Source organism: Oryzias latipes, chromosome 23, assembly GCF_002234675.1.
Source record: "Oryzias latipes chromosome 23, ASM223467v1".
NCBI lineage: Eukaryota > Metazoa > Chordata > Actinopteri > Beloniformes > Adrianichthyidae > Oryzias > Oryzias latipes.
The window spans coordinates 20,737,976-20,760,952 of NC_019881.2; the positions used below are offsets into that span (position 1 = coordinate 20,737,976).

Consider the following 22,977-nt stretch of genomic DNA (forward strand, 5'->3'; position numbering starts at 1 on the left):
GGCCATAAATTCAAGCTCAAAGTGAATTTTTCCTATAAAAGTCAAACAAAATTAATCTAAAACAGCATATAATGAAAACTATGTGTTCATCTGTTTTGGCCAAACTCCTCCCAAGAGTATTTTTCCTATAAAAATCTAAATGTAGTTGTTTAAATCGCATGAAGCAGCTCAACTGAAGCCTTTTCAGTTTTGTTTTTCCTGCCTAAACATTTCCAGATCATGCTTGTGCTTTTATGTCTCTTTCAATTTTCACATCTACCGTAGGTTCACCTTTTTAAAGCAGTTGTTATAAATTCAGCTTTAAATATCCACTAAAATGGCTTTTAACACTCAGTAGTTGGTGGCATTTTATTTGCTTTAAGTCATTTTATTGCATTTATTTCATGTATTTTTTGCTCTAATTTTCTTTTGTCTATTTTACTGTAAATATGTGGAATTGTTTTTAATCCATCCTAAATAAAACGCATCATAATCGTTGGTTTAATCGTGTTTATTATTTACTTTTCTTGCCCAGTTTTGGCTTTTTGAATCCTCTTTGTTGATTTTGACGTTAAATAAAAAAGATTTCATTGCAGTTTTAAGTCAAATTTTGCATTTGCATGATGGTGGTTTTCTTTTGCAGCGTGGGAGCTCCGGTTTTGCATAAACGTTACAGAAAGATTCATTGCATTGTTTGCATTTCTGTAAGACTACAATCGCAGGATGAAACTTTTCTTTCTGCTTTGCCACACTCGGTCTTTTTTCATGAACTCATTCCAGTCATTTCTCTGCAGGCTGCAGGTATGCATGTCACGCTGCCTGTCGGAACAAAGTGTCGCTCGACTGTCATCCCGTCAGCCAGGACCGGCTCAACAACAACAACAACACCCCCGCGCCGCTCCATGTGAGTGCACCTCCTGCTTGTTTTGTCTTTCCACTCTAAACAAAAAAATAAAAATCATTTTATTTGTTTAGTGTAGAAAACATCCGTTCAAAGATTAAATGTGTTAAATTTATGTTTAAAGTCACACTTCAATCATCTATTGATCTATTTTCAAAGCATTCCCAGTGAATCTTTCATTATGATGATGCCATTTTTAATTAAAATAAAAAATACTTGTCGGTTTCTAGCACATACGCTGAAAGCACTCCCACTAGCTTACAGCCCCTCACACCCCAACTTAACTTTACCGGTGAAACCAAAATGGTGAGCAACATCAGAGCTGTCCAGTAGTACAGTTTAAATCCAGATTCCAGCTCAGACGCAGAAAACAAAGACGTACATGAATCTATTTGTCTACAAGTGGATGCATCAGAATAGAGCAGAGCAGAGAGCTTTTGCCCCCCCCCAGCATATTTTCTATGTCACAAAAACGATTTATTTCAAAAGGCATTAAAGAAATACTTTGAATTTTCTTTATATGTATCCTCCATCATGAGAAAAATGAACATGTTAGAAACACAAATTTTATTCGGAATGGGCCTTTAAAGATTAAGTATGTTAATTTTATATAAAATAGGTTGTTACTTGAGTCAAAAGATCATTTGAAGTATTTTTCCTGCAGTACCGAAACAGACCACATGGTTGTGCTGCAGGCAAACATTTCAGCAGCTTTGGTTTCTCTTTTATCAGCTGTTTTTCAAAGCAGTTCAGTCCTTAAAAACATGAGCAGGAGTCAGGATTTCCTTCATAGCTGTCAAAATTATGACCAAAATAAACTTTTTCAAAGGCAGATAAACATAAATATAAACAAACTGAAGTAAATATGAGCTGAAACAACATCTCTGTACAAACTACCTCCTATTTTACTGCTCCTATAGATTTTTAAAATTATTTTCCTGATGTGGATTTGCTTGGAAACGAGCTGCAAAGCAGGTTTTGGTGTTAACATGTTGTGGTATTTTATGTGTCGTGAGCATACACACCCATTGTGCGTCCCTCACTAAGAATGTTTGATTCCTGGAGGACAGCCGTCTGCTTCAGGTTAGTGTTTTTGCTTAGATACACATAAAACAGTGGAGTTCCTGTGGGAATTCGCTGCTTCAACGGCGTGTTTGCATGTTCAGTCGTTTCCCTGGTAGGAAGCTCTTACAGGATGTGTCACAGTAGAAAAAAAAAACATTATTCTGCAAAAACTGACCTTGATGAGGAAAAACATCTCCCTTCTTCTGGCCTGAATCTGCTGATCGTGCTGTTTGGTTCTCTACACAGAGATGTTTGTGTTGTTTCCTGTGTCATCATCACCTGCAGCCATTCTATAAAAACTCAAAGGCGCTGCTGAAGCCTAATGAGAACAAAACCTCAGTTGTTCCCGGTAGAAATTTAGCAGGAAAGTCACATTTTGGTTCCATATCCGTCATTCGTGTGTGTTTAAAAAAGCAAAAGAAGGGTTAATTTCTGTAAAACTTCTAAAGCGTTTTGCCTGATAGCTAAAGAAACATTAGAAGCCTAAAATATTTTTTGCTTAAAGGTCCACAGAGCAAAAAAGTTGTAGAAAGTAGAACTCTAATTTGAGTAAATTAAGTAAGTTTTGCTGGGGGTTTGTTTTTAACGCATTTATTTAAATGCGTTAAAAAAAATATCAAACATAAAATATAAATACAAACATAAAATAGCAACCATTTTATTTTTTGGTCACCTGGGGGGTATTGAACAAATCAATGTCATTTTTAGAAGAATCGGCAAAAGTAAACTTTTAAATTTCCATATATGTTCATATTGTGTTGTTCAGCTTAAGCCAACAATTCATGTATTGAATTTTCAAAATATTCCAGTAAAACTTGTCTTGCGATCTTGCACTGGATAATTTTGAACTTTCATGGATTTAATCTGAGTGCTCCTGTGCAGCAGTGGACACTCTGAAGCAGCAAAGTGAAGAGGCGGAGCTAATGTGCTCATCTCTGTGGCTCTTGGCTGCACTTGCCTCGCAGATGCTGAAGTAGTTTTCGTAGCTTCATTACTGCTTGTCCATTCTAAGCTTGTTTTTTTTTTGTTAGCCAAGTTTTAAAGTCAAATTTGAGCAATTATAGGATAACCCACAACAATACAGAGTATTACCTGTCCTGGCCGTCCTCCTGGTTGAATGATAGAAGCAAAATCCACTAAAAAAAAAGAAGATTCGTATGTAAATGCTCTTCATCAGATTTAAGTCTTCATTGTTGCAGCAACCAACCTGTGAGGGGATTTGTCGGTTTATTTATATTTTTGGGGGTATGAATGTGTCTCTATCTTTTTAGCGTTTTTATAAAAATGTGATGAGCTTGTCAGTTTTAATCGAATCTAAAAATAGGTTGCAGCCGTCTTTTCATATCCAGCTGGCGGCTGAAAAGCTCCAGTCGGCACGTTGTGGTTTCGGTTCCCCCGTCTCTGATGTGGCTGTTTTTATGCAGCAGCAGCAGCAGGATGAGGTCGGCACATTTTAAACCACCCCAGAAGATGTTCACTCTCTAAGAGTGCTGACTAATGCTGAGCACGTCATTTTATAGTGCGTGGAGGGTCGGTGTGTGGCTAACAGGAGTCCACACATACCAAAACATACCTGTAGGGGTTTTTACCGCAGCCGTGGACACTTACAGCTGATCTGACAGGCGGCCATGTTTTTAAATGAATCAAACCTTCAATTTCTACAGCTTCATGTGTTTCCCCCGAACTATTGTTTTTTAACTTCTAAGCAGTTCTAAAGATTGTTTGTGTTTAAAGGAGATGGGAGGAAGACTGACGGACACATCAGTCTTGATATGTTTGTGTTACACATGTTCATTTCAAAAACTTTGTTGCAATCCTCTTGCCATCCAACTTGTTAGATAAATCTCAAACTTAAATAACCAGAGATTAGATTACGGACAAAAACACTGTAAACATCACAGAGAGTCCAAACAAATGCAATTCAAAGTCTGACGTCGGTAATCAAACCTGGTTAGAAACAGACCTCTGACTATTAATACACTAACATAATCAGAGTAATTTGATTAGTCGCCTGAATCTGTTCCACATGGAAGTGGGATGTGAGAGAGGCTCCAGAAAGTTTGGGTTCAAACTGGTGATCAAAAGCTTCAGAAGGGGGCTGCTCATTGTCCTGACACCACTCCTCATATGCTGCTCTGACAACAGAGGCCGTCAATGACAGACACAAGAAAGGACGGCCTGAGCTCTGCTTCCTGTCTGCTGGGAAAGACAAACACAGCCCCACCAGAGGAAGCAAACACAGCACAGGGACGGGGCAAAACGGGGAGTCCTGACGGGCAGGAATCTGCACGTGTTCTCTCTTTGGCGCTAATGGAAGCCCGTTAACACCAACGGGTTGATCGTCCTTGATCTAAGCCGGGAGCGATTAAAGTCTTTACAGGAGAAGCAGCAGAACTTACTGTAAAGACCGGTGATGGCACAACATTAAGCCTATTGTTTACTGATAAGCTATTAAAAATGTGACATGCGTGGCTTTAGATTGGTTTACTCGTCGTGTCACACAGTCACTACGTACATTTTCCACATTTGAAATTTCGGTCTTTAGGTGATATAGATTAGTCTCTCTTACGTTCGTCGTTGCACGCAGATGTCTGTCGAGAGCTGTTCAAAATTTTTGGTCGGTTGAGAATTACGCAGTTTACGCGTATTTTGCGTAGTTTATACGCAATTGCTACATAGGGAGCCGGTTTAGCTCGTGCTGGTTTGCGGCACCTTCCGTCCGTGAAACCAGGGTTCGACTCCGGGCTGCTCCCTGTTCCCTTCTCTACTTCTGTGCCGGTCCCAAGCCCGGTTGCTTTGAGAAGGTTGCGTCAGGAACGGCATCCGGCGTAAAACATTGCCAAGTTTACCATGCGACTTGTTCGCTGTGGCGACCCCTGATGGGAAAAGCCAAAAGAGAAAGAAGTAGAACATACTTACTACATAAATGTTATGCAATTGGGTGCGAGTTTTGCACAAATTTGTGACTTTCTACGACCGTTCCACATATGTGTAACGCGCGTACATGGCACACCTATCACGTAACTTACGCACAAATTTTGGACCAGATTTGGCTTTTTGTTGTTTTACGTGTTCTTTGTGTGGTTTATTTGTACTTCTTCTGTGGTTTTTACGTGGTACATTCGTGATACATTGTGAACATTTCACGTAAAGACCACAACTTTTCTCACTTTTCCCATGAATACTCAAGTTACGACCAATTTTCATCCCAGCAATGTGTGCAAAATGCACATAGTAGCTGGGTGACACGGCCTTAAGCTCGTACATTACATGATTTGGTGCGGTACCTCCAACAGAGTGACAGTAGAATCTTACGCCACTTTATGGCCCTTTTCTCTGTGTTCCCGTCATCTGCGAAGGCCAGATAATGACAGTGAAGCCTGTTTAGGACTCCAGTGTTCAGCTACGATGGCTCAGCAATGGATTGTTTTTTGGCTCCTTAATGGCATAAATGGAACAAAATTAGAAAGTATGAGTCCTCAAACAACTAGTGATTTTAATCACCACAGAAACCTTTGATTTTAGTGATAGAAAAAAAAACCAGAAAATAAATGTGAAGTGGATTCATTTAAACTAGGACTTTTATTTTGAAAAAAAAAGTTCCTTTTTGTTAGTTCTGACATCTGGAACTATTTATATTTTACTCAGGAAACATCTAAAATGAAATAAGTAACATGATTCCTTAGTGTAAATATTATTTTTGGTGCTTTGGTAACAAGGAAACTTTGTTTTGGAGAACCTGAAGAGTCTACGTGAGATAAGGAGTTGATACATCCAAAGGGAGTCAGAGCGGGGGATGCGGGTGCGATTGCGATGGAGGAGACTATCTTAAAGATTAGTTGAGACATCTACAAGAAATCTGTGACTGTAGTGAGAGAAAACTTGCTGTGCTTTTATTTTAAAGAATTTAACATGATTAAACTTTCCTTTGGAAAGGCCGGTGTCAGTTTGTTACAAATAGTCTTCATTAGAAAACACGATTTTCTATTTGAGTTCTTGCTCAATGATTCACACATCTGGTTTGATGCTGTTTGTTTGCTTTATGCCAAGTTAACATTGCTGTTAGTTAGTTTTCATAGCCTAGCAGAGACTAAGCTAACTAAGGGTGTATTCAGACTGGACACATTTGGTCCGCTAAAAGTGAACCACAGTTTGTTTCCCCCAATAATCCGGAACAAATTTTCAGTCTGAATACACCCAAGCGGACCCTAAATGTTTCCTTTTTTATGATAATATATTACTTTTGGCACACTAAAGAACAAATTTTAAAATAAAATATGAGTTACTTTCACAGCTAATTCTCCTACCTGGAAGTACTCCATCTCTGAGGCTCCGCCTTTCTCTCCTGGTGGGTGCTGCCCATTTCATTGACGCAAATCTAGAGCCGGCTTCTGCAGGGTTTCTGTGTTTCGCCCAAGAAAACCAACAACATCCAAACTTTTGCAAATATGTATATGCGTGTTGTGCATATAAAAGGAAAATGTTTAGCCGATCATCGCTAGCTCCATGGAGAAAGGGCGGTCGCAATGTGAGAACCCACTCATTTTCATGGATTGGGAGGGGCTGGTTCTTAGAGTGCAAGTTTTTAGAGGAATACTCGTAAATGTGTGAACGCATCAAAATACCGCTTTGGGGTTATTTTTTGAGGAATACACTTAGAAGCTCAAACAGTTCATTTTGCATGTTACTGGCCCTTTAAATGTTACTTTGGTTTGTGACAAGGGCTAACCTTAATTTTTTTGATAGCTGTCGATGTTGACATTAACATTGACTTAGATCAGCACAAACTAATTTTACCGTAAAGCTAGCCCACCCGAAGCTAAGCTAACTAAATGTTTAATTTGATTTTTAATTTATTGTGTTTTTTGCTCCAGGCTAACATTTTTTGAATTGGCAATCCAAAGTTGTCTTAGCATAAACTTACCACAGTATAGACTAAGATATTAGCATTAATTGATGAACCAAACTGATACTTAAACACAGGTGAGGCTCCGTCAAAGTCTTCATATCTTTGCTCTTTTCAGTCTAATCTCTATCAAACATCTGTATTCATGCTGCCATTCCTGTGAACAAACATCAGCACAGTCTTCTTATTCTTTTCCTCTTTCTTCTCCTGATCTTCTTTTTCCTCTGGAGCTCTTATCAACCACCTATTGTTTTCAGAAAAAGATAAGACCTGCCTAACGCTGATGAACAAACGCTGGAGGAACTATCCTCCTTTATAAAAAAAAAAACGTTGGATAAAACATGTTTAGAAAGAAAATAAATTTAGAAAGGAATTATATGCAGTTCAGACCAATTATACATTTATAAGTAAGTTGTGCAGTTGTATTTAATCAAGAATAAACTCCAACCTTTCTTCGTCAAACCAGCATGTTGTCTCAGGAGGAGAAAGATATCCCTTTATAGATTAAAGATTATAAATCTTTAACTATAATAGAAAATAATGAGGCCATAAAAGTACCAACAATGTATGACATCATGAACCCTTTCTTTTACAGTATAGTACTTACAGCGTAGTTAAGTGGTATTGACATGGTACTTTTTATGGGACTTACTGGGTACTTACATGTTACTTTTTGTGTCTTTTCTGTACTTACATGGTACTTGCTGTGTATTTATGTGGAACTATTTGGTTCATACTTATGTGGTACCTACTAGGTATTTATAAAATACCTACTGGGTATTTATGTCGTACATGCTGGGTTTTTAAAAAGTACCTACTTGTTATTTGATCAATGGAAATACAGATAAACTATACATAGATAAATATGTAAAACTGAATATATTTACCTGTTCAGTAGAGGTTAGAAAGTTATGCCTATGCTAGGTGTTCAATGTGTTTGAAGAATCATGTAGATGTCATAGAAACGTTTTTTTGTCATAGAAAGAAAGCATCATATGAGTTATGAAGACAGGGAACAGAGGGATGAATTATAGCAGCCACTGTTGAACTGTAATCTTTATGGATTTTGAGGGATTAACTGCTCAGTCAGATGCAGGTCCGACAGACAAAGCTCCCCCATCAGCTGCCCGTCGCTGAAACACGACACCAATATGAAGCTTAGAGACTCATCAACAGACGGGTCCCGCTTGATCTCCCTGATACTCCCGACGTCCCATCCAGGCCCACCCATGCAGCCCAGATCAAATGGGAAACATTCGAATCACAGTTCTGACTCTTTGCTTTCTTAGTTACCTTTTTGATGTTTCTCTGGAATACAACGAACTCAAGAAAAATGTCTAAATAGATCCTGCAATTTTTTTAGACGGTCATTAATAAAAGGGGGCCGTAATTATACAAACCAAACATAAATTAATTTGATCTCTAGTGGAGTTTATTTACTCTGCCGTGCTTTATATACTCACCACATATCTGATTGTTCTCTGATTTCTTAAATCATCAGATTATTTGGAAGACCATGTAATCTGGTCTCTTTTTTTTATCCAAGACTGGCAGTTATGCAATACAGTTTTCCCTCATTTTCTGCAATAGTTATGTTAAAGAAAGATCCTACACTAGGCGAAATGTGTAAATTAAGTTGTCAAACTACAGACAATTTAAGTCTGTAAAACCCCTCGGTACACACTTCATACACTTCTCTCATACAGACGTGAACATTTTTACACTTTTCTCTTCTTTTTTTCTCATGTAAAATCAACATTTTGAGCTTTCAAGTGTATTATAATGTTCATTCCTCATAAAAAAATTCCTCAAAGCGGTATTTTGATCTGTTCACGGAACTTTCTGTGTTTCTCTAAAAACCCTGCTCTCTGAGCACCAGCCCCTCCCAATCCATGAAAATGAGGTGGTTCTCACACTGTGACATCACAAAATGAACAACCGCCCCTTCCAGGAAGAGTCTGCACTGACAGCTCCGCCCCCAGGCTAACAGACACACCCACTTTCTCAGTGGAGCTAGCACTGATCAACTGACAATTTTGTTAAGATCGGTTGACAAAGGTCAACAGCCAATCAGGATGCAGAACACAATGTACACTAAAAACACTGAGACAGTGAAAGGTGAACTGTGTCATAGCGAGGGACCACTGTACTACTAAATCGGTGGAATACGTTGATCCCCCCCCCCCCCGATTACAAAGCAGTATTCTTTATTAACAATTAACAGTAACACTAACTACTACCTATCTAACTAATGAACTAACTAAATAGGTGTTGTAGAATGACTGTGTGTGTGTGTGTGTGTCAGCGCGCTCCGTGTGTAGGAGGAAGGAGTGCACACGTGTGTTGGGGGTGCGTGTTGATTCTTCTGCAGCGGACCGCTCTCTAGCTGCATGCGAGGTTTTACCTGTGCTCTCTGGTACAGACATCTTCTCAGAATATTATATATTGCGCAGTAATAAACAGACTGCAGACACCTCGTCACCTTTCTGGTAGCTATGAAGCCTGACACCCATGAAGAACGCGGGGCAGGAGGCTCCGCCTTTGTCTATACAGACACGTAACTTTGCGCTGCACAAAATAGTTCCCAACCAAAACATGTAGTGATAATCATGGAAATCTAACAGTGCACGTTCATGTTTGGTGTTACAGAGTGAAGGAGAACAGTAATAACCCCCCCAACACAAAATCCTCCAGTGGGCGGCTGTGTCGCGCACTTAAGAACGCACGCAGCTTATAATGGGAATGAATGAGTAGAACGCAGTAAATTTGTCGTATTTCCTCGCGAGACGGAAGCTCCTGTTGTGGAACGTGTGTGTGTTTCTGAAGGCGCGCGTGTGTGTGTGTGTGTGTGTGTGTGTAAGTAGAGGGAGTGACGGAGAACAAAAATAAAAGGTTTCCCCCAGAAACCCTTGAAGTCAAAAGTAAATTATCAGCAAAGATGAATGTGTTTAATGTGTTTATTATAGTTCCAATCACGCACCATATGCAGAACTTAAAAAAAAAAAAAGCCCGGTCATCACCGCGGTGATGTTAGTGATGCGGTGATGCCGTTGTCGTCACATCCCTTGTTTTTATTAAAGCTAAATGGCGTATACTTATACAGTACTTTGCTACCTTTTTAGAAGGCCCAAAGTGCTTTACAGTGACAGTCCCATTCACCCACAAACACACACATTCACACAGTGATGGAGCTCCGTATGGAGTGTTTTTTTCTGCCATTATTCCAAGCTCACTGTTTTGGGCGTAAAACTTAAAAAAATGTTGTATTGGTTAGGGTCTGATCTGTTTGGGGCTGATTGATCAGTGCTAGCTGGGACTGTTTGGACCTGAAGCTGTAGTTCAGTGTGTTATTGTGATTGCATGGTGTTGTCCATTCAGAAAAACAAACTTCGTCCTCGCCGTTCAAGCCTCTGACCTCTCGGAAACTGTTGTTTATGTGCAGAAGGAGGTCAAAGGGTTTCTAGTTCACCAAACTCTGTGAAAAAAGCTCCTTTCTGTCCTCGGTTAGAGGGAGGTTCAGGAGAAAGCCCAGATCTGTATCAGGGTGGGACTCCCTAACGCTTGTGAGCACACGTCCGCTTGCACAACGTTTCTCGTGTTTATCTCGTATATTCGGCGATCTACAAACAGGCCGGCTGGAATAAGAGCCGTGAATGACCCACATTCAGGTTAAGGGGAGATCTGGAAGGGGGATTTACTCCTGACTGAATTCAAGCTGTTGGGAATCAAGACACAAAGGTTGCTATTTATGGTTGTGGTTAAGTGTACCTGCATTAATCAGATCTATTTTTATAGTTGAATTGACTTTGACTGCACTTACTGCTTTTTTTGTTTGTTTTTACGTCTGATTTTACTTCAGAGTTGTCCTCATCTAACTAACTGTTGAATCTGGAGTCGGGATGGATGTGATGGGTTGTGCTGGCGGAGCAGAAAAGGCTCATCGTTCCCACAAATCACATGTCATTTGATTAAACTCTGAGGTTCAGTTCACAATTCTGTTTCTGTGCTGCAGCTGCTTTTCTTTATCCTGTTTTTATTTTTTTTAGGAGTTCAGCTGAGAATAAACAATCTGATAAATAATAAACAGATCTTTTTAGAAAAAGATCTGTGTTGATCTTTGAAGCATAAATGGCATCAAAACAGCTTCTAGTTTTTGATTTTGACACATTTTTTGCATTTAATTGATGGGGTCTGTATAGCTTTACCCAATTATTAGCCCTATTTGTTAATATTGAATATTTCTTTAATATTAATCATGCGTTTTCTAGCTTTTCTATTTATAAACTTCATTGTAGCATCTTCCTTTCAGTCTTAATTTCAAAATAAAATTCAAACATGTTCAAAGGCCCAGTAGAGGTGCCAACTCTAACGTCTTTAGCAACTGTAAATCCACCGCATGGCTCTATCGTCCTTTCATTGATTCAAAATTGCACAAAAAACACTTCCTGTGACTTCAAAATAAAAGCAAAAATGCTGAAAATGTCACATAAAATATTTGCACAGTGAAGCAAATCTGAGGCTTCAGGCATTAAAGCAAATGTTCATCCCTAAAAATCTTTAACCATTTGACAACTTTAACACAATATTACTACAAAGTTGTGGATAAACATCTGAGGTTCAAGCAAAGTCCTTGTTTATGTGCGTTTATCTGTAATCGGACTCATTTACAGCTTCAGTCAGCGGAGGTGAGGTTCTTCTGAGATACCGGAATGTTCTCTGCTGCGTTTCATCATTTCATGACCACAAAGTCAGAGATGAGGCGGATGAAGAAAAGCCCTAATTCCTCGTTTTATCTAAAACATTGTTATAATTTCCCAATCCAAGCTAATTCTGTTTGAGTTCTCTGTTCATTTGAACTCTTTAGATGAGAGACGACTGACAACAACGCCGTTGTAAATCGTTTGGACCGATTCTTAAGTGGAAAATTAGTAACAGGTCAGTAAACACAAGCAAAATGTATATAAAAAACTGAATTATACCAGGATTATAAGATGCACTGTTGATTTTTGTTAGAAAAGTAAAGGACCTTATGCTCCTACAAATATGGTAATATGAAAACAACCGAAAAGGAATGAAAAAGTTTACTAAAAATGCATTAACGTGATGATTTTGTCTGATCAACACAAAACTGAATGTTAAATATTAAAGTTCAGCTTGAGTGGTTTGATGCAAATTTCAAACAGTTCAAACATTTCTGCACATATTTGTGGAAAAAGGTAAAAAGCAGAGGAATCTGCGTGACGCTGAGGTTTGCTCTCTGCTGTTTCTATTATTTTTCCATGAGAATTGTCCAGCGGTGCATTCTTTGAGTTCAAAGACCTGCATCTCAGAGTCCTCCCTCCTGACACCCCCCACATCAACCACCAACTTGCCCCAACAGCTTCAGTGTAACTCGCACCGCTGTGGTTTCACACCCCAACCTCCACCCTTTGATGTTTGGGTCTTTGTTCTGTCAGGGTGAAACTCCGGACCCCTCCCGGAGAAAGGCAGGGAGACCTCCAAACTCTTTGAGTGAGGCCGTCCGAGTTAGACGTGAAAAATCACAGGAACCCGCTCGTTACCCGGGTAATGGGCTCGTCCGGGACGGTCCTGAACAGAAACACGGAGCCCGAGGGAACCTAGAGGTCCGGTCGGAAAACACTGCCTACCTTAACACAAGAACGTCCACAGGCACACCTAAACAGTCTCATCATGGAGGGTTCAAAGACCCCCCCCCCCCCCCCCATTGAACTGCATCACTCTGTTTCCTCTGGTGGCTGTTTTCAAAGTAGTTTCCTCATCAACCTTCAGGCATTTTTGCAGTATTTGTGTCTTAATGCACCAAAAAAAAACCCTCAGTCTCAGCTTTTGATTTAAGATGCAAAGATGGATGTGCATAGAAGATGAAAGCGTTTAGCCGATCACCGCTAGCTCAACAGAGAGAGTGGGTGTGTGCGTTAGCCTGGGGGCGGGGCTGGCAGCACAGACTCCTCCTGGAAGGGGCTGTTCCCCAATTTGTGATGTCACAATGTCAGAACCCGCTCGTGTTCGTGGAGGTCAGAGTGCAGGTTTCTGCAGAAGTGCTCAGAAATGAAGGAATGGATCAAAATATCCCTTTAGGGTATTTCTTTGTGAGTAATGCACATTATAAAACACTTGACAGCTCCAAAAGTTGATTTTTCATGGTATCTGCCCTTTAAAACGTAATTTTTGTTTTAGATTTTGATTGTTACTGATCATGCGGTTTGTTTAATCTGATGAAACCAAATTTTGACATTTCATTTGGAGCCTGAGGAAACGGGGGGGATGAAAGTCTGTAGGCAAACAGAGCCGATAAGAAAAGAGTCTCTAATGTTTTCTCACAAAACCCTCTGTTAAGGTGGGGCCTTCCTCCATAAAGTACCAGTTTTCTGCAGGTTCCCACCTTTTAAGTGGAACCCTCACATGTACCGAGCTCCTGCCTTTTCATTTGACACACAAGCACACACCTGTGGATGACCCGCACACACACACACGCACACACACACACATCAGGGAGGATCGTTCCGGGGTGAGGTCATCGGAGCTCGAGGGGAATTCTCGACGACGTCCTCTGCGTTCTTTTCTCTGGGTTTGCGTATTTTACCGTCTGTTGTAAATGAGACACATTCCTCGAAGTTTGACCTCTCACCCCCCCCCCCCCACACACACACACACACACACAAAATGATTCACTAACACATATAACCTTCATAACGTCTCAATCTTATTTCGTACGAGATTGTCGGGTCAGATTTGACCCGTACCACCACAAACGTCTCTTTCCTTAAAACAGACCTTTAGAATTTACTAAAAAAAATGTTGTTGCAATAAAATATTTATGTCTGAGGATTAGATGAAGCTACGTAAAGCTACTTAAACTTAAAATCGGGTCAATTTAGTAGCGGCTGGTTTGGTTTTACAGATGTAAAGAGAGTTTTTTTTGACAATTGTTTACATTTGTAGCACAATTAAATGTTTAACGTCCTTCCTGTTCCTTTTGAAATAAACTTTCATGTTTATCAATGACGAACAGGTTTTCTCCCGTGTTAGTTTGAACTTTAAACATTGACATCATCGCTGTCTTTCATTCCTCTGTGTGTCACAGGCCGCTTCTGTTTGCATTAATGTTTAACTCCTCACATTAGAGCAGGCAGGTTTTCCCACAGAACCCGGGTCGATTTAACCCCATAAAACCCGTCTAAACTGAGAAAAAAGATCATGGAAAAAATGAAACGGAATTCCAGCTTGACCTGAATTCAGATCACGGGTTTAGCAGCAGGACGTGTGCAGACAAAGATTTCTGTGAATGTTTCACATTTAGATTTAAAACATTTGATCAAAAACCTTTTAGAGGACGAAGGCTCCACAAGGTGGAAAAAAAACAGTTTTAAAGAGAAAAAAAACAGTAAAAACAACAGATTTTTAAATAAATCGAATATTTAATGTGTTTTTTATATATAGCAAAACAGTAAGAAAAGTTCCAAAAAGAAGACTTTTTAAAATTAATTATCAAATAAATGTGCTGCTTATATTTATTTAGACTCTTATAGTCAATTTAAGTCTTTTGGTGCTTGATTAAAGCTGTGCTTGTATTTTGTTTTGTTAATAGATTTTTTATTTTATTTAATGCTCCCAACTCAAACACACAGAAATTGAATTTCATTTAGAAAACTTAAAAAAAAACTTCTTTTTCAGATCTTCTTGGTTCTGTTTTTGTTTTTGGTGGTTGGGAAGAAACCATTTCCTACAAGACGTTCACACTTTTCTTCTTCTGTCTTTCCTCCTCCTCATCACTTTGTGAGCAGCTTTCCTCTCCGTCTGTCGCTGACATTAAACCGAATCTCCGTCAAATGTTTGTGGGAAAGGTTGAGACCAGGATTTGAGAGCCTGAGAACATTTTTCAAACCACAAAGTAGGATTTAATAAGTAGAGCCGGTTTGACTCGATGGATGAGAGACCCCAGGATGGATCCACAGGAGCTCTGCTTCTGCAAAGCGCCACTCTCATAAAAACGCTGTTTTGAACGTGTTCTGGTGGCATTTTTCTCATGTTGTGGAGGACATATAGAATTACAACTTCTATTCAAACTGAGAATTTCTTTATTCAAATTGTTGTGGATCAGGAACAGACAAGAAAATGCAGATTAAAAAAAAACAAAAGAGCACTTGGAGTTTTTATTCTGCAGGATTAATGACAGAGGTGGGAAGTTGGGAGTAAAAATAGTTTTTTTGCTTCATACTAAAGTCGATTTTTGATGATTAACTAGCACTTTTACTCAGTTACACTTGGTGGTAGGTGTTTTTTCTACGTAAAATACTTTTCACATTGTTGGGGTGTGAAGGTTGTTTGAACCTCAGGAAAATAACAGTCTTGTTTGTAAAGTTTGCAGTCATGCATGTGGGCGGAGCTTCAATAAAATAAACCCATTCATATCGTATATGTGCCCCAAAAGTCTTTATAATCTCAAATATTTCTGAAAATACTATTAAACGAATTAATTCTCCTTTTTATTTTATCCTCTGCTAACAAGTTTTAGAATTTAAACCACATAAGTTCAGTACTTGTACTGTTTTACTCTTTTAGAGTATTATTTTTGTCCCTCTCCTTTTACTGGAGTTACTATTTTGGGATGCTCGCCTTAGCCTGATGCACATTAGCAGGAGTTTGCTGCACTGGAATGTCAGTAATGTTTAATTGGACCGGATCCAGGGCCGTGACCGCACAGCTCACTGAGCGCGTGCAGATGCGTTTATCTTAACAGGTTTTTTTCTAAATATAGAACAATAAATAAACAATCCTAAAGTCCTGCTTGTGTTGATGCATTTCCTACTGATTTATTCCCAGATAATCAAAGTAAAGGTCTAAACTTAAAGAAGAACTCTGGTTCACATCTCCGGACTGACATGAAGGTTTTTTAATGAAGTCCACGAGGTTTCCCTCTAATGCCACATCGCCAAGGCAACCACACTGTTGGGGTCAAGGAGGACAGTCTGCCTCGTTACAAAACTTTACCTCAGATCAAGTCAAGACACAGAAGTATATTGTAGTTTTTGAGTCAATGATCGGGTCCAACAGATGTGGTGGAGGTGAGGGTCATTTTTATGACCTTCAGGATGGATTCTGAGGTTCTTTTCGTGGCTCTTAGCGCTCTTTTCTTAACGTCACACGTGCTTTGACCACACGGGCCGTTGTGGAGCCCTGAGGTTACTTCAGCCGTAGACTTTTAATCGTTAGCAGAGGTAAAACAAGAACCTGTGGAACAGTCTCTCTGAGGGCCACAGAAAAGGTCCAAATGTGCTTTTTTACTAATGTTGTCCTGTTTATTTATTAATATGTTCCCCTTTTTCCTTTGGTTTTCATTCTGTGTTTTAAATATTTGCCGTTTTATTTAGTATATAAAGTATTATCAGTTATTTGTTCTGCATTTGCTTTTGTTTAGTAAACTTAATTTTACAGTGATGGTCGTTGACAAGTTTCACGCATGCCTAACAACTTTAGGGGTAAAAAAATTACATATAATTAACAAAAAATGCTTTAACTGTGGAATTGTGCACAACTTAAAAATACGTCTTCAGCAGAACACGTTATGTCGTAATAAATCATGTGGGTAAAACAAGTGTAAATAATGGTTGCTATGGAAAATTCAGAATTTACTCCAGCATGGAGTCATCAAATTTGGTACACATCTTTATCAATCCTTGATTATTATAAAACTGTATGGTTGCTATTGAGAATTCTAAATTTTACTTTGACGTAGAGACACAAAAATATATACACATGTTTATCAAGCCTTGATGATTAATAAACCATGTGGTTGCTATGAGAAAATCACCTATACAGTGGGATACTTTTGATTTTTCTTACATTATATCCTCATCATATTATTACAGTCTGTGAGAAAGACGGTCTAACTTGAGGTTTGGTTTAATTAGAAAGGGGCGTTTGGAATTAAAAGGCTGTCTGGGTGAAAGGGCTATGATGCACTATAATTAACCAAAGCACAAAAAGTAATGAAACTCTGAGAGATGGAGCCTTCCTCTTCTTCATCTTCCACAACCGGCATATGAAGCTCTGCTGCTCCTTCTCCCACAGATGCTGTTCTCAACTGGGTCTTCTATAAAAAAGAAATTCTGCAGCCTCTCATATAATGAAAATCATCTGACAGACGTTTTCTACCGTTTGGTACAAAAGTTTAGACTGGAAAAGGGCAAAAGTTCATGAGAAGGCTAGACGGCATTTTGGGGTGAATGTGTTTTGAACTAAACCAAAGGAGAACTGTGGACGGTCAAGTGACGAGGTGCCTGCTTATCAACGCATTTGCTGTTTTTCAAAGGCACATATTTGGGTTTGGCAGCTCCAGAGCTTTCAGATTTATCGGTGGTCTCTTTCTGACCTCCTTGGTTTTAAATTAGAGCCCTTTTGCCCAGAAAACTGTGGTCTTTAGCAGAGTTGTAGGAGTGGGTTCAGCTTGATTTGTTGCAGCTGGACCAAACGTTTGACTGCAGCTGAACGTGCTTTGCTGATGTTTATGTTTTTTTTTTGTTTTTTTTCATGGCTGATATCAGAGTGAAACCGTTAAAATCCTGTTCAGTGGGGAACGCTAAAGAAAGTGGCTGAAATTGGGAGTAAATTAAATTACCCCACTTCTAAGTAACAGTTTCCATTTGTTGGCCCATGAAAAAGCGATATGAAGCCTTTTTTGTGACGAATCTGATTCTTTTTATGTGCGCATAAACCCAACAGTCAAGTCACCTCTGACTGAAACCTGATGTAAAACATGCCTGTAGGTTTTATGGAGCCAAATGACGACAGCAGCCAATTATGGAGACCCTCCTGTTGTAATAAACCCAAAGCTCGTTGTAAAAAACCGTCAATGTGCCGAGCGGGAGCCTGTTCACACATGTGCAGTTGACCGACCCTATTTTCAAAATGTTTTTAGAAAAGACATGGATTTCCTGTTATTATTGTGGAAAAAAATAAAAGTTTAAAGTTCAGACTGAAATGAAGAGAATTCAGTTGAAAATGTCAAACTTTACAACCTGAACGTCCTTGTTTTCAACCAGAACAAAGAACTATGTGTTCTTTGACGACAGCTTTCAGGTTAAGAAGACTTTTGTGTTTGAATTTCTGGTGGCGGGATCGATTCCCACCAGGGTCCGTTATCATGGAAAGTGCGCTTTGATTTGTTTGAGTGGTTCAGACGTTCTTCCAGACGACCTGCCAGGTACCCATGATGCAATTTTAAGGATTCTCCTCACCTGAGGACTAAAGTCTATTTTTCTATCCATCCATCCGGCCACCTACCCATCTGTCCCTTCGTCCATCCATGTGTCTGTCCACCCATCCATCATCCATCCTTCCTATATCCATCTATCTGACCATCCATCTTCCGTCCATCCATCCGTCCATCTATCCTTCTTATATCCATCCATCTATCCCCCTGTTCTTCCGTCCATCCATCCACACAACCACCCATCTGTCCACCCATTTACCTGTCTGTTTGTCCATCTATCTATCTGGACATCCAACCATATATCCATTCATCTGCCCAATTATCCATCCATTCATATATTCATCTACCCACCCACCTCCCCATCCATCCAGCCAGTTGGATGAACTCACCTGAACTCTTTAGATCAAAGAAAGTGAACCCTTGTCCCCTTGTGAACGTTCTCTAGGACAGTTCACCTTAGTGTGAATACAAACTTACGTGGAGATTAAAGAAAGCAAATTAATTTTATGCATTATAAGAAGGAAAAAAAAAGAAAAAGAACAGCAACATTGAGAATCTGAATGAAGTTTCTTCTGTTTCTCATTACTCTATGTTCACCCCCCCCCCACACACACACATTCCTCCTTATGAAAGAGACCTTTAAGACAGGAACTCGTGTTGGGTTCTTACCTGTTTGTCTGAAGTTTTCTGGAATCAGTTTTTCAGATACAAAGCCCAAACCCTGGTCTTAAAGAAGATTTTCAAAAATGGTCATTTATGTGAGGCGGTTTCTGGAATATGCACAGAAAATCAAAAAGTCATTTTAGATTTTTAGTTGATGACCCTCCTCTTCCAATCATATTTTAAACCACACTTTTTTGTGGAGTTTGGATCTCATATGTAAAATAAAACATTTCTATATAAAAACTATAGTTCCTAAGGATATTAAAAATAACCACAGAAATTGATTTTTTAAATTTTGAAACCAGACTTGTAATTTATTTTGCAAAGCTGCATAATCAAGCTTGGCTGCTGTTGATTTCTACTTTTGAACTGGCTTCAAACAGGAAGTCAAAGAGATGCGTCTTGGTTTTTACCGTTTTTTTCATTCTGCTCATTTTAGTCTTACTAAAAGAAAAGTATTTAGAGTCAAATTTGACTTTTTTTTGTTAGTTAACTAGTTTTTCTAAGGTGAAAGAGCTGTTTTTCCCTCCAGTTTGTTAAATTTCTCTTATATTTTTAAAGCTTGGCTGCATATTGATTAATAAATAGTTTCTTTCAGCTTCTGATCATTTGATTAAGACCTTCTTATTGTCCAGACAGAAGGTTTACACAACCGCACACTGACTCAAACATGTGACACCGCTCCTGTGAATCTAGACACCAGGAAAGCGTCGCGGCTTTACGGCTGATGTCTTTTGATGTCTGCTGACTGGGTTTGGGGGGGGAGATCACCTGAGCAGAAAAGCAAAGGTAAAACCCTCAGAAATGCTCTAAAAAAGGACGTTTGCTCCAGGCCGCTTCTCAGGTTGGCTGAAAGGAACAATGCAGGAGCAAACTGAACTTTCGAGAACACCATGAGTAGAAACCTTTCAGCTGCAGCGGCTTTGACTCAGGAATTCTTTGAACATCCATCATGTAAAAGTTGATCTGACTCCTTTAAAGATGCATATTTTGAATTAGAAATAAAAGCTTGGATCCACCCAAACAGTTAGCTTAAATCGCTTTTTGTAATTAGACAGAAACAACTGTTTGCTTATTTACTGACATCTCACCGTATCTGAGGTTTTTTTTTTTTTTTTTTTGGGGGAATGAAAGTTTTTAGACTCAAGCTGAAGAAATCTGCTATATAATTTTGGTTTTAGGCGGGTGACTTCATATTTGTTGGTGATGTGTAATCAAAACAGTGTTTCAAATGGAGTTTACCATTAAAGAAACCAACATTCAAAATTCTCTTCTCTATTTTTACATCTTAACATAATTTTAGGCACTTTGTTGTCATTTTACATCTATTGGTAGCTGTTCTACACCACTTTGGTAATTTCTTCTGTATTTGTAGTCCAGTTTTGATCATTTACATCAAAGTTTTTGGTGATTTTACCTGTAAAGGTTAACAACTGCTGTTTTCATTAAACTTTTTGTTGTTTTTTTGTCATTTTGCCTCTGTTCCCTCTCTGATGGTGTTGTATTTCGAACCTCTTGGCCTAAAAATCCTGTTAAACGTGAATAACCAGTCGTCTTTTCCGAGTAAAAAGAGGGATTTTTGCAGTTGACAGGTGATTGCTCAGTCAAGCAGAAAGTCGGGCGTCACTATGAGCTGATTAAGGAGTTCATCAGAAGCTCAGTTCAAGTGAACTGAAAAAACTGGTTTGAAAGAAAAACTGAATTGTTTTCATTGCTTACTCAACTGGAAAGTTTTGCTTTATTTTTGTGTGCCATTTAGGTGATTTCACGGCTTCTGCCTATGTTTATGGAACAAAATTTGTGCCATTCATATATTATTTTTCTTTTCATTTCATAACTATTGTTTATCTTCTTTGGATAAGTCCAATGTGGTGTAATCTGTAAAACATCTAGTCTTTTTTTTAAATATAAAAATAACGTTTTACTTTATATTTTTGATTGATTGCAATTTTGTTAAGTCCCCCCTCCCCCCAAATTTTTAAACTATTGTTTAAATATTTATGTATTGCTTTGAATATAAAAATACAACTTAAACAAACCTGCTAAATAAAAAAAATCCCTCAATTTCCTTCTAATTAAGTAAAGCCTCCATTATTGTTCTTCAAATTTATGAAACAATCCATTTATCAACTGTGGTTGTTTTAAATGGACCAAACGGCTTTGATTGGCTGTCAAATTGTCTTGGGCGGGTACATTAGAATTGTAAGGCACCGATTGGTTAAAAAGAATTTTTTTTTCCTTAGTGGGCGGGGCTTTACTCTAGCTGGCAGCCTGTCACCGTCATTGAACAGAGTACCGGGAGAGGCGTCTGGCGGCTTGGGGCTCACGCGGATTTCTACAACTTTCTTTAGCTAATTTGCTAATTATTTCGAGTTCACGGATCCGGTTTTTTTTCTTGGAGACGGATACACACTTCCGGTTAAAATTATTTTTTACCTGAAGAAGAGAGGCGAAAGCGTTGACTAAGTTTTGGGCATGCCAGCGGAGTGACGACGGGCGCCACGGGAGGGAGAAGGTCGAGCGGGCTGGAAGGAGGAAATCTCCCCGGGAGCCTGTTGGCACCGGAGGCTTTTGTGAGGAATAGGCGGCTGGATGTGACCTTCTCCAGACCAATGACGTGGAACAGCACGATGAGCAGCGGCTACAGTAGCTTGGAGGAGGACTCCGAGGAGTACTTTTTCACGGCCAGGACCTCCTTCTTCAAAAAACCCCCCGGAAAAGCCACCGAGGGAAAGGTAAGCCGGGAGACGCACGCGGCTGGAGGCTCGTGACCTCTTTAATGCTTAGATTGTTTTCACCCGCTGTAACTAGAAAAATAACCCCAAAAGAGAAGTAAATAAAGCACATTTTTATTAAAAAATTTAATAGTTTTGGATTAAAATATACCTTAAAGAATTAAAGAAACACAAAAATATTAAAAAGAATTAAAAAAGAATATCAACATAAAAGCCTTGTGATTCTATATATATTTGCAGTCTATTAAATTAAATCGTCCCTATCACATGTACTGTTTATATTAACATAAAAAGTGTAGACGTCCAAAAATCCCTAAATTTGACATCTAATGTGTGTCACTAATAATACATTATTCATTCAAGAGGATAAAAATGCATAAATTTACCTTGCTGGCAAATTTAGTTGTAAATATTTTTAACTTTAGTTATACAGTTTAAAAAAAATAGTTTGTTTTTTAGTTTGACTTAAAAACGACTGAAAGCTGGATTGACGATGAATGATTGCTGTGCTGAGACTGCCCCAGTGCCTTTGGGCCTCTCATTCTCCATCTGTTGTGAGTCAGGGACTCTCAGATGTTGCAGGATGCAGGAGCCCAGCCCTTCTCCAGGAGCCTCCAGGCCTCCTGACGGGGGCCAGCATGTGGTGTGGGGTCCAGGCTGCTGTGGGGCGGTCTCCCCACATGCCTGCAGTAATTACAGCCGTGGAGGGGACAGAATGTGTGGCACTGCTTTGAGACGGGGAAATGCGTGGCTTTCCAGAGATTAGACGTTTATTTATAATCATCTTTGAGTGGCGAATCCCAACGCCACCACCGGAACTCACCGTAAAGTTCTGGTTCCTCGCCAGAAGAAGACAAAGTTGGCGTTTTTTTGGTCTGAGGTTTTCTCAATTCCCGTAGATCAAACAGATTTTTTTCCTTAATTGAATTTATTACTGATTCTGTTATTTTTATCTAAAAACAATGCTTATAATCAAGATTTGGCCAATTATTAGTTCATGTAGATTGGGGAAAAGATGTTTTTTTCATTGTAATTAGCAAGAATAACATTTTAAGTAGAATTTATTTGAACAGCGGAAGGGTTTTTCTTGCATAAATGAGTTTTGTCTGTTTACTCCTCCAGAAATTCAGCTGCAAAGCAGAACAGGTTTCTTGTTTGTTTGAGGGGAAAAAAGGGAAGTTTTCTGGTGAAATTCAGGTTTTTTGTTTTTGTTTTTTTTAATCGACATGCAGTTTGTTAAAGCCTGACTTTTTAAATGAAAGATGTTTGTCATTAAAACATGAAGTTTAATGAAGAGGAGTGCAAACAGGGAGGAAGAATGTGAGGAACTTCAAAGGACGGGCCCGGTTGAGTGAGGAGGAGCTGCTCCGGGCCTCGCAGTCCCAGCTGCCCTCGGGCCGTTTCACCACCTTTTTAGAGAATGGCGTTTCTGTCGGGGAAATGTCACGCTGACCAGTGTGTCACATGAGGACAGCCCCGCCCCCAACACAGACTA

At 39.2% G+C, this 22,977-nt stretch overlaps 1 protein-coding gene across 2 annotated transcripts in view; it reads left to right on the top strand.

Annotated features, from left to right (window-relative positions):
• rassf3 (Ras association domain family member 3) overlaps positions 1–22,977 on the top strand; it is a 58,714-nt gene that overhangs the window by 10,373 nt on the left and 25,364 nt on the right. The window contains exon 2 of one of the 2 annotated variants that reach the window (XM_023952372.1): positions 774–883. In XM_023952372.1, coding sequence (XP_023808140.1) covers positions 774–883 — 110 coding nt within the window. Of the gene's footprint in view, positions 1–773; positions 884–21,021; positions 21,483–22,977 lie in introns of those variants that run through there. The other variant, XM_023952373.1, reaches the window with a different exon arrangement.